The 12,926-nt window shown below is 42.9% G+C and overlaps 1 protein-coding gene across 1 annotated transcript; it reads left to right on the top strand.

The window, feature by feature from the left end:
* Nucleotides 1-1,368: 1,368 nt before the first annotated feature.
* Nucleotides 1,369-12,625, top strand: LOC120441776 (zinc finger protein 28-like). Its single transcript, XM_039617166.1, has 3 exons — nt 1,369-1,398; nt 9,632-10,312; nt 10,638-12,625. The coding sequence occupies exons 1-3, from the start codon at nt 1,381-1,383 to the stop codon at nt 11,301-11,303; spliced, it is 1,365 nt and encodes a 454-aa protein (XP_039473100.1). The 5' UTR covers nt 1,369-1,380; the 3' UTR covers nt 11,304-12,625.
* Nucleotides 12,626-12,926: the final 301 nt, after the last annotated feature.

The raw sequence follows: 12,926 nt of genomic DNA, 5'->3' as shown, positions 1-12,926 counted from the left end.
GAAGAAGACGAAGGCAGAACAAAGTGAGGATGCTCCAAGAGAGGACGTGTTTGTACAGAGAGCTGCTTTTTCATTCAGAGAATAAAGTAGTACCAACGTTTGATCTGCCCACCCTTGTCTCCTGGATCGTAGCTGAGATCAGCGTGAACCACGTGGGTCTCTGCTCCCTGATCTGTTTCCTGTGTTTGGAAAGAGTTCCAGCTTCATCACGGAGTTTCTCTCGGTTTGTGGGCTCATCTAAAGGTAAGCACCGAGCTAACTTTACTGTGAGTTCAGTTCATGTTGAGTTTAGCTCCTGAATGAGGTCTTCTGCTGCTCTCCTCGGTGTCTGTTCACAGTTTATTGTCAACACGTTGAGAGAAGAGTGAGAGAGTGTTTGGAGAAAAACACCAACTAATCATTAGCTCAGCATGCTGGGAGAAGTTGGAGCAGAAAAGTCTTTTTCATTGTCCCTGCAGCTGTTTTCTGCCTGCACCAAACCTCTACAGCCTCATTTCTATTTGAAGTGATAACAGGAAATGGATGAGAGCGATCTGCTGCAGTATCAGGGTCACAATAAACTTTATTGTCCAGCTGCTGTGGATGAACACATGAGAGGAAGTGAACTCCTACAAAGTCTCATTTTAATGAGTCTGGCTGCTGTAAAGTGATGCACAGGAAGATGTTAACAAAAACTAATGAAACAGATCTCCAAAAGTTGATTCTGTTCATCTGGACGTAGCGTTTTGTGGGAAAAACATTTCGTCACTCATCCAAGTGACTTCTTCAGTCTCAGCTGACTGCAGGTTTCCCCAAATCTTATATACAGTACATTCGCATAATGACTGAAACCAGCCCACTGAAGGAACAATGGGCTGTGATGTCAGTTCCTTAATCATAATTATGCAAATTACCATGACCATTGATCAACAATCGCTGTCGTTAGCTGAAAACTGGTTTTAGAGCTTCATTCAGGACACCTTCTCAGGCTCTTACAGCCTTACCTGTATCATAACAAAGTGTATAAACCCCAATCCACCTTTAACATGGTCCTTCTCCCAAACCTTCAAATATGACTTTCTGGCCCTGTCATAGTAAAGGGCTGCTTAGAATATTAGAGCCAATGTCACAAAGTTCCTCCTGAAGTATAAGTGAGTGAGAGAGTTCCCTCACTTTGCAGCACAACACGTCTCACAAGATTTCTACAAGCAATCAGAGTGAAATTTGTACTTTGTGTTGTCAGATGAACATATGAGACACTTTGACTCTTCAGTGCAGTGTGGAGCCTAACAAAGATCTGTTTTGTGTCCCAGCTGATCAGCAGGAGGAGAAGAGTCTGACGGAGCAGCAGAGGAACATTTTCAGCCATCTGGACTCAGCTGAGTCACTACAGAGGAAACAATGAGCTCAACACAGAAGGTGAGGAAAATATCACAGTTTCACCAAATAATCAGTCACGTCTTAAACTCTCATACTCCCAATCTGTTATATGAATGTTGCATATTATTATATATTATGTATTTTTAAATTATGTTTACCAACATTAAGAAGTCACAAGCAATTATTATTCTTAGTTGTAGTAGTAGTATTAGTATAGTAATCAAATTTTCAATTCAATTCAGTGTTATTTATGCAGCGCCAAATCACAATATCAGTTGCCTCAAGGTGCTTTATAGTGTAAGGTAGATCCTACAATAATACATACAGAGAAAAACTCAACAATCATATGACCCCCTATGAGCAGCACTTTGGTGACAGTGGGAAGGAAAAACTCCGGCAGAACCAGGCTCGGGGGAGGGGTGGCGCCATCTGCTGCGACCAGTTGGGGTGAAAGAAGGAAGACAGGATAAAGACGTGTTGGAAGTACATTTCTATGCAAAGCTAACTGAACCTTGTGCTTTATTAATGTAATAACAAAATAAGATTAGTAGAAACTATTTATTTCTAATTCAATTCAATTCAATTCAATTTTATTTATATAGCGCCAAATCACAACAAAAGTCGCCTCAAGGCGCTTTATATTGTACAGTAGATAGCACAATAATAAATACAGAGAAAACCCAACAATCATATGACCCCTATGAGCAAGCACTTTGGCGACAGTGGGAAGGAAAAACTCCCTTTTAACAGGAAGAAACCTCCGGCAGAACCAGGCTCAGGGAGGGGCGGGGCCATCTGCTGCAACCGGTTGGGGTGAGAGAAGGAAAACAGGATGAAAGACATGCTGTGGAAGAGAGACAGAGATTAATAACAGATATGATTCGATGCAGAGGGTCTATTAACACATAGTGAGTGAGAAAGGTGACTGGAAGGAAAAACTCAATGCATCATGGGAATCCCGGCAGCCTATGTCTATTGCAGCATAACTAAGGGAGGATTCAGGGTCACCTGGTCCAGCCCTAACTATATGCTTTAGCAAAAGGAAAGTTTTAAGCCTAATCTTGAAAGTAGAGATAGTGTCTGTCTCCCGAATCCAAACTGGAAGCTGGTTCCACAGAAGAGGGCCTGAAAACTGAAGGCTCTGCCTCCCATTCTACTTTTAAATACTCTAGGAACAACAAGTAGGCCTGCAGTGCAAGAGCGCGAAGTGCTCTAATAGGGTGATATGGTACTACAAGGTCATTAAGATAAGATGGGGCCTGATTATTTAAGACCTTGTATGTGAGGAGCAGGATTTTGAATTCAATTCTGGATTTAACAGGAAGCCAATGAAGGAAGCCAAAACAGGAGAAATATGCTCTCTCTTTCTAGTCCCTGTCAGGACTCTTGCTGCAGCATTTTGGATTAGCTGAAGGCTTTTCAGTGAGTTTTAGGACATCCTGATAATAAAGAATTACAGTAGTCCAGCCTGGAAGTAATAAATGCATGAACTAGTTTTTCAGCATCACTCTGAGACAGGATATTTCTAATTTTAGAGATGTTGCGCAAATGGAAGAAAGCAGTCTTACATATTTGTTTAATATGTGCGTTGAAGGACATGTCCTGGTCAAAAATGACTCAAGGTTTCTCACAGCATTACTGGAGGCCAAGGTAATGCCATCCAGAGTAAGAATCTGCTTAGATACCATATTTCTAAGATTTTCAGGGCCGAGTACAATAACCTCAGTTTTATCTGAATTAAGAAGCAGAAAGTTAGCGGCCATCCAGGTCTTTATGTCTTTAAGACATTCCTGCAGTTTAACTAATTGGTGTGTGTTACCTGGCTTCATGGATAGATAGAGCTGCGTGTCATCTGCATAGCAGTGAAAATTTATGCTATGTCTTCTAATGATGCTGCCTAAGGGAAGCATGTATAATGTAAATAGAATTGGTCCTAGCACTGAACCCTGTGGAACACCATAATTGACCATAGTGTCTGAAGAGGACTCTCCATTTACATGTACAAATTGGAGTCTATTAGATAGATATGATACAAACCACTGCAGTGCAGTACCTGTAATACCTACAGCATGTTCTAATCGCTCTAATAGGATATTATGGTCAACAGTATCGAATGCAGCACTGAGGTCTAGCAGGACAAGCACAGAGATGAGTCCACTGTCAGAGGCCATAAGAAGATCATTTGTAACCTTCACTAAAGCTGTTTCTGTGCTGTGATGAGCTCTGAAACCTGACTGAAACGCTTCAAATAAGCCATTCCTCTGCAGATGATCTGTTAGCTGTTTGACAACTACTCTTTCAAGGATTTTTGATATGAAAGGAAGGTTGGAGATTGGCCTATAATTAGCTAAGACAGCTGGGTCTAGAGATGGCTTTTTAAGTAAAGGTTTAACTACAGCCACCTTGAAGGCCTGTGGTACATAGCCGATTATTAGAGATAGGTTGATCATATTTAAGATTGAAGCATTAATTAATGGCAGGACCTCTTTGAGCAGTTTTGTAGGAATGGGGTCTAACAGACACGTTGATGGTTTGGAGGAATTAATTATTGAAGTTAACTCAGAAAGATCAATTGGAGAAAAAGAGTCTAACTTAACATTGATGGTACTAAAAGTAGCTGTAGATAATGTTACATCTGTGGGATGATTATTGGTAATTTTTCTCTAATGATAAAAATTTTATTTGTGAAGAAGTTCATGAAGTCATTACTAGTTAACGTTAAAGGGATTGTTGGCTCAGTAGAGCTCTGACTGTTTGTCAGCCTGGCTACAGTGCTGAAGAGAAACCTGGGGTTGTTCTTATTTTCTTCAATCAGTGACGAATAGTAAGATGTTCTGGCTTTGCGGAGGGCTTTCTTATAAAGCAGCAAACTATTTCTCCAGGCTAAATGATGATCCTCTAAATTTGTGACACGCCATTTCCTCTCCAGCTTACGAGTTATCTGCTTTAGGCTACATGTTTGAGAATTATACCACGGAGTCAGGGACTTTGGATTTGAGGCCTTAGTTTTCACAGGAGCTACAGTATCCAGAGTCGTACGTAGTGAGGAGGTAAAATTATTAACAAGATAATCGACCTCTGTTGGAGTAGCGTTCAGATAGCTGCTCTGTGATTTGGCTCAGTTTGAAATCTCATGCGAAATGTTAAGACTACAAGGTAAGACTAATAAAGGTTCTCTGTTTAAATCAGTTAAGTAGAAAATGAAGGAAAATAAAACGTATGTGTATTTTCTGTTGCCTACACTGTAGAGGGTGACTTTGCCTCTAAACAGGAACATGAGTGATTTTATTAAACAAAAATCTAGCAGTGTTGCCGGGTCTCGATTGACTCGAGCCACTGTTAGAGGTGATTGTGAATTGACATTCAGGCGGACCACCTTTTCACAGAATGCTCTGTCATACCAGGGAGTGAGCTTCTGGAATAGTCTTCCACTGTCAGTGAGGGAAAGTACAAGTCTACCCATCTTTAAGAGTCACTTAAAAGGGCGGCTGAGGGACACACAAACATGTGATCATGTTTAATAATCATGCTTTATATTGGACGGGAAAAAGAGTTAGTGTATTACTAAAAGGGAAACAACTGTTAGTGCAATGGGTGAACGCAATATCACGATAGTCAGGGCATATGCAATACTGGGGTTTGTGCAATATAATTGATGTGTTTCCGTTATTGTTATCTATGCTGTCCTCTGTGTCCACTCTTCTTGTCATTTGTTTGTTCTAGTATAATGTGATGACTGTTTTTGTCTCTGTTACATGACCTGTAAATAGTGTCTCTGTATGTTTTTACTAACTTGTGTTTAACACCAACCTGCCAGAGGGTCTGCAGATGGAAATTAGCCCAAGGCTATAATCTGGCATATTTACATTTATTAAAATGTTCATTAATATGTATTGCCCCTCTTTCTAAAAAAAAAAATAAAAAAAAATAAATAAAATGAGCAGGGAAGAGGTTAAAGTGGGATTGAGCAGGTGGGAACCCTAAAATCAGCTGTAGTGGCTCAGCGTGGGGAAAAGAATCACAGCTCACAATAATTTCTATTGAGAGCTCCAGTAGATTTTCTTAAAGTACAGGCTGTGATCAGCTGACCTGCTGCTCTCTGTGGATGTACACAACTGAATTCAACCAGATGTCAGCAGATGTTTCATGAGCTGTCCTGGCTGATTTCCATCCTCTACACTGACAGTACACTGTCTTTATATTAGACACTATACTGTTGGTATGAAGGTGGAACTCAGTGAATGAATGTCAGCATCATGAGCTTCAGTTTAAATGAATCTCTGCTACACTTGATGTAATCTAACTCTGACATGAGCACCACAGTCACTGTGCACCAGTCACACACTGTTCTTTACTTTAAATCCATCACAGTTCAGCAAACTAACCTGCCAGTAGGTGCGGATAAGAGACCTTTAAGGTGTTTGGTGCCACACTTCACCTTCAGGTTTAAAACTAGTGTTAATGGAGGGAGTTTGAAGGTTCAGTTTGTACTAGAGATGGCACGATACCACTTTTTATGTCCGATACCGATATCATAAATTTGGATATCTGCCGATACCAATATGAATCCGATATAGTGTGTTTTTTTAATCAATAAAACAGTTTTTTTTTTTAAAAATATCTTGCTGCTTGTTGTATAAGTTCATACTCAAGTTAAAAAAAAAACAGTAAAGCTATTCTATTATACCTGTATACAAAAAATACACTGCACCCAAATATTAATATTAAATAAATTCTAACAATAGCTTATCAAGGTTAAACGTGCTGCTGTTGTTCGACCGCTGGTTTCCTCTTTCTGGCGCGAAGTGGGCGATAACCAAACAAGAGAGACAGCCAGACCTGGAGGGGTGTGATTGGGAGGAACGGCCTCCTTGATCTAAAGCCGAGCGGTGTTTTGTTATTGGACTTCTGTGCAAATCACAGTTTGAACATAAGAGTGGCCATAAGTATACATGGCACCAGGACGCTCTAGGCGGTAGGTCGATGATCGATTTTGTAATCGTATCACCAGACCTGCGACCATATGTTCTGGACACTCTGGTAAAGAGAGGGGCTGAGCTTTCAACTGATCACCACCTGGTGGTGAGTTGGATCAGGTGGCGGGGGAGGACGCTGGACAGACCCGGTGCACCTTAATGCGTAGTGAGGGTGTGCTGGGAACGTCTAGCAGAGGCCCCAGTCCGCGAGATCTTCAACGCACACCTCCGGCAGAGCTTCAACAGCAATCCGAAGGAGACTGGGGACATTGAGTCCGAATGGACCATGTTTAGTGTCTCTATTGCCGAAGCTGCTGCATTGAGCTGCAGCCGCAAGGTCGTTGGTGCCTGCCATGGCAGTAATCCCCGAACCAAATGGTGGACACCAGAGGTGAAGGGAGCCACCAGGCTGAAGAAGGAGTCCTATCGGGCTTGGTTAGCCTGTGGGACTCCGGAGGCAGCCGACAGGTATTGACAGGCCAAGCGGAATGCGGCTCGGGCAGTGGCTAAAGCAAAAACTCGGGTGTGGGAGGAGTTCAGAGAGGCCATGGAAAAAGACTTTTGGACTGCCTCGAAGAGATTCTGGCAAACCGTCAGGCGTCTCAGGAGGGGAAAGCGGTGCTCTACCTGCACTGTGTATAGTGCTGCAGAGCGCTGCTGACGTCGACTGAGAAAATTGTCAGGCGGTGGAAGGAATACTTTGAGGACCTCCTTAATGCCACTGACACGTCTTCCGAGGAGGAAGTAGAGTCTGGGGATGAGGGGAAAGACCCGCCAATTTTCGGGGGCGAGGTCACTGAGGCAGTTAAACAACTCCTTGGTGGCAGAGCCCCTGGTGTTGATGAGGTCCACCCTGAGTTCCTGAAGGCTCTGGACGTTGTAGGGCTGTCCTGGTTGACACTCCTCTACAATGTTGTGTGGAGATCAGGGGCAGTACCCCTGGACTGGCAGACCGGGGTGGTGGTCCCGATCGTTAAGAAGGGAGACCGGAGGGTGTGTTCCAACTACAGGGGGATCACACTCCTCAGCCTCCCTGGGAAAGTCTATGCCAGGGTGCTGGAAAGGAGAGTTCGTCCGCTAGTCGAACCTCGGATACAGGAGGAACAATGCGGTTTTCGTCCTGGTCGCGGAACACTGGACCAGCTCTTTATCCTCTCAAGTAGGGCTGCTCAATTAATCGAATTTTTATCGAAATTACGATCTGGGCTTTCAACAATCATTAAAAAGGACTGAGCCAATTATTAGCACCTCCCTCGTGCTTTACTCTCGCGCTGCTCCGTGTGGCAAATCGAGCGCACCTCTCTGCGTTTCGAATACGCGTCACAACAATTAAGAGGAGCTAACAGAGGGAAGCTCGGAAAGCTAAGCAGAAGTTATTTGGAGAGGAGAGTGACTGCCGTTGGTTGAAAAGAGAGGTAAAAAAAACCCTCAGTGGTGTGGAAACATTATGGGTTCGACATAGTGTGTAAACTTTGCTACGGTGTCGCAGCTGCACCACAGAGCAACACTGCAAAGTTCACTAAACATAGATGTTTACATTTTTCATTTATTTTTTATATTGCAAACATTTGCATTGTTATCAGTATTTGCACACTATTTTATATTATTTTTTGACAATCTTTAAAGCCATTATTCAATACATTGTTATTGTCAAATAAATATAGTCAAATAATCGAGATCTCAATTTCAGTGAAAATAATCGTGATTATCATTTTTGCCATAATCGAGCAGCCCTACTCTCAAGGATACTTGAGGGTGCATGGGAGTTTCCCCAATCAGTCTACATGTGTTTTATGGACTTGGAGAAGCCATTTGACCGTGTCCCTTGGGACGTCCTGTGGGAGGTGTTGCGGAAGTATGGGGTGTTTGGCCCATTGCTACGGGCCATTTGATCCCTATACAACCGTTGCAAGAGCTTGGTTCGCATTGCCGGCAATAAGTCGGACTCATTCCCGGTGGGTGATGGGCTCCGCCAGGGCTGCCCTTTGTCACCGATTCTGTTCATAATTTTTATGGACAGGATTTCTAGGCACAGCCAAGTGGCAGAGTGCTTTCACTTTGGTGGCCTCAGAATCTCATCTCTGCTTTTTGCAGATGGTGTGGTTCTGTTGGCTTTATCAGGTGATGGCCTCCAGCTCGCACTGGAACGGTTCACAGCCGAGTGTGAAGCAGCGGGAATGAGGATTAGCACCTCCAAATCTGAGGCCATGGTTCTCAGCCGGAAAAAGGTGGAGTGCCCACTCCGGGTCGGGGATGAGTTCCTGCCCCAAGTGGAGGACTTCAAGTATCTCAGGGTCTTGTTCGCGAGTGATGGGAGAAGGGAGCCGGAGATCAACAGACGGCTGCAGTGATGCGGATGCTGCACCGGTCCGTCGTGGTGAAGAGGGAGTTGAGTGTAAAAGCGAAGCTCTCAATTTACCGGTCGTTGTGGTAGCTGTGGGTAGTGACCGAAAGAACAAGATCGTGGATACAAGCAGCAGAAATGAGCTTCCTTTGAAGGGTGGCTGGCCTCTCCCTTAGAGGTAGGGTGAGAAGTTCGGCCATCCGGGAGGGGCCCAGAATAGAGCCGCTGCTCCTCCACGTCGAAAGGAGCCAGCTGAGGTGGTTTGGGCAACTGACAAGGATGCCTCCTGGGCGCCTGCTGGGTGAGGTGTTCCGGGCATGTCCCACCGGGAGGAGGCCCCGGGGCAGACCCAGGACACGCTGGAGAGATTATATCGCTCGGCTGGCCTGGGAACGCCTTGGTGTTCCCCCGGATAAGCTGGAGGAGGTGACTTTGGGAGAGGGAGGTCTGGGCTTCTCTGCTTAGGCTGCTGCCCCCGCGACCCGGCCCCAGACAAAGCGGATGAAGATGGATGGATGGATGGAGAGGCAGACTCGCGACAGAAAAGTTGATCAGCTGATCATTAATCAGTTTCATGATTGAAGTAGCAGCAGGAGAGGGAGGGGGAAAGAAGAGGCAGTCGCTCCATACACACTTGCTTTACTTCTCTCTGGAATCACTTTGAAATGCCGGTTTGGTGGCGAGGTTACAAATACACACAGCCGCTCTATCATGTGAGGCATACTGCTGCGACGTGCTAAGGTTATGAGCCGAGTTACGCCGTGTCGCAAGTTTTGTGAGGTGCTTTTTTGGTATTTAATGGATTGGATTACATTTTTTATTTCTCTCTGATATCCGATCCAGTAATTTACGTCAGTATCGGACCGATATGTAATATCAGAACGGTCCATCTCTAGTTTGTACAATGACTGCATTTCACTCACTGCCTCTGTTTGTATCTCTGTTACTGCAGGACCAACATGGAGCGAGAAGTCAGCATTCTCAGGAGGCCGACAAACCTCACAGAAGAAAGGGAGAGAAAACATACACCTGTGACGAGTGTGGGAAGTATTTTAGGCACAATGGAAGCTTAAAAAGACACCAGCTCATTCACAGTGGAATTAAAGCGCATACTTGTGATAAGTGTGGGAAGAATTTTGCTTTGAAGGATAAACTAAAGCAGCATCAGGTCATCCACACTGGAGTTAAAGCGTACAGCTGTGACTTGTGTGGAAAGTCTTTTTCCTGGGAGAATGGCCTAAAAAAACACCAGGTCATCCACAGTGGAGTTAAAGCGTACAGTTGTGATCAGTGTGGCAGAGCTTTTACTCAAAGTAGCAGCTTACAGAGGCATCTGGTTACCCACTCTGGAATTAAGGCATACAGCTGTGATATTTGTGGAAAAACCTTCAGCCACATAGGGAGCAGAAATTTACACCTGCGCATTCACACCAGACATGATGTGTACTGCTGTGAACAGTGTGGCAAACACTTTGCTAAACACACAGACTTACAACGCCACATGTTTACCCACACTGAGGAGAGACCTTATAAATGTGACCTGTGTGAGAAGACTTTTAAATCTCCACATGACCTGAGACAACACCAACAGATCCACACCAGAAAGAGACTCTACAGGTGCAGTTACTGTGAGGTATGTATTTATATTTTTATCTTGTCATTTTAGCCTGACTGTTTGGAACAACTCTGCTCATTAAACTGTGTTAGCATGTTAGCAATTCTACTGCATGGAAAAGCAGAACTGAGTGATTATTCAGATTTTCATTTCAGTTATACTTTTAGTATAACTGTAGTATTATGGTGGTAGTATTGTAGTTATTGCAGCCCAGTAAACTGAGTGTCTTAACTGAAACAGTAAAATGTAATTGGACGTCTGCAAAGGTGCTCTTTATTTCAGGCGACGTTCAGGATAAAAGTGTTGAAGGACTGACTTACACTGTGTTTGTGTCTTTGTTTAGAAGCAGAGGGACACAGATGGATCCAGTTCTCAACCCTGTCATCACTGTGGGAAAGAGTTTTGTTGTGACCTTTGTGAAAAAACTTTCAGTCGAAGATACGCCCTAAAAAGACATCAACGTAGACACACTGGAGACAAACTGAAATACTGCAAAGAATGTGGGAGAAGCTTCCCTACATCACATCACTTAAAAGAACATGAACTCATTCACAGTGGGGTTAAAAAGCATCTCTGTGATCAGTGTGGGTCATCCTTCATTACTGCAGGTCAGCTTAATAAACACAAACGAGTCCACACAGGAGAGAAACCATACAAGTGCAGACACTGTGACAAAAGTTTCACACATTCAGGTAATCGTAAGAATCATGAACGTACACACATGGAAGGAAACTACAGCTGTGACCAGTGTGACAAGAGCTTCAGGAATTTCAGATTATACTCCGAACACAAACGATCCCACATTACTAATAAACTGTTTCACTGTTACCAATGTGCCAAAACATTTACTAAATTATCTGCTCTGTGCAAACATCAGCGTGATCACTCAGGGCTGAAATCACTCCCATCACTGGATCACAGTGAATCTGAAGAGACAGAAAGATCTTCTTCTGGTTTGAGGGTCAAACTTAAAACCCTTGAGATCAGGCTCCACAGAGTTCAGATGTAAAAATCTGATGAGACAGCTGTGAACGAAAATGTTCCTGTAGTAACATTTTAACCCTCAGGGGGCATAGAAGTAACTACTAATGTAACTCAGTTACTTCAAGTTACTCGTTACTTTCAACGTAACTATTTACTAGGGAAAGTAACTTTGGTTTTACTCCGAATTCTCTTGTTAATGTGTTGCTTCCATAACTGGACACCCAGCAAGATTGCAAGTCTTCTTGCTTGCTTACTTGCCACAAGTGCACTTTGCCACCTACCAATAGAAAATAAAAAATAACGTGCATATCTCCCCGAGGGAAATCCCACACATTTTAAATGAGAATAAGAAAGAAAAGGAGAGGGAGGGGGAGAGAATGAGAGAAGAAGAGGCAGCTGACAGCAAAGACACAGATGCTAAAGTACAGGACCAATCGGATTCATTTTCACCTCAATACAAATTGTGTAATATTTTCTTCGAATACCATTTTTTAGGGGACGTTTCTCAACTCTAATAATTAACCTTATGAACAAAATAAAGTTTTTCTTAAACTCTCTTGGAAATCTGCCAGACAATAAACATACAGGGTATTGGCTTCATCTGTCAAAATATTTAGATCACCAGCAGTCAGTATTAGCGATTAATCATTCAGTGTTTTTCATGTCCTTGTTGTCAACAACACTACCAGTTTTTAAATTGTGTTGACGGGCCATGTAAAAACCAAATTTATGATTAAAAAAATACTACTTTTTTTTTTTTTTTTTTTTTAAATAAAACAGCATTGTATTTAGAGCACGAAGGAAGGGTATAAGCGGCATTTTCTAAGGAAGGCACTAGCAAACACTCTCCACTTGCGGGCAAAAAAATACATAAATAAAAAAATCCACCCCTTTCCTATTTGTGTTAAAGTGTACCACGTCAATCAATAAAAGATTATATGGCAACATATGGAATTTGGTTGTTTAGGAAGATGGGGAAGGTTTAGGAGTGACACCAGTGAGATAGAGAAAGTGAGCAAAAGAAATACAACAAGTTTTGAGATGTGAGACATTAGTGACGGTTACCGTGTTTGCAGTGTTCAGTTGGTGTGTAGTGTAGTCCATGGTTTGTTTTGTGTGTCAGAAGAATGAGGCAACTGCTGAATGCAAAAAAGCCACCAATGGCAGTGTTGTGGATTTTTTTATGACATATATAGCTGTATACACTGGACTTACACTGACATGTATACACTATTGTTACATTGAAATTGTTAAATGTTGTCATTGTTTTACTTACATTTGTAAACCTTGTCTTAACCTTTATGTTTAGAGACAAGAGTTAATTAAACTTACTGAGTGTGCACCTGGGACTCTTTCTCTCTGCTCATCTTTATTGCCTCATGTTGTGTCCAGCGTTTCCAAAGCCAATTTTGTAAACAAACCTGGGCTGCGGGGGATGCATCTGGGATTGTTTTTTCTCACCTCAGCTGCCAGAAAGCAAAAAAACCCCAAAAAACTGTTTTTCCTCCCTGTTCTTATGAGTCTAAATATTAAACTCTGTTCCAAGAATTCTACTCTTTTCCAAAGGATCTTTTTGAGTGCCTTGATTTTAACTGTATCTAAAAAAGCTGGATCTCCACATCGTTGAGGGAATAATAGAATAGAATAG

Source organism: Oreochromis aureus, linkage group 9 (assembly GCF_013358895.1).
Source record: "Oreochromis aureus strain Israel breed Guangdong linkage group 9, ZZ_aureus, whole genome shotgun sequence".
NCBI classification, from domain to species: Eukaryota; Metazoa; Chordata; class Actinopteri; order Cichliformes; family Cichlidae; genus Oreochromis; species Oreochromis aureus.
The sequence above is the reverse complement of the archived record's forward strand: the minus strand, read 5'-3'. Positions and strand labels throughout refer to the sequence as shown.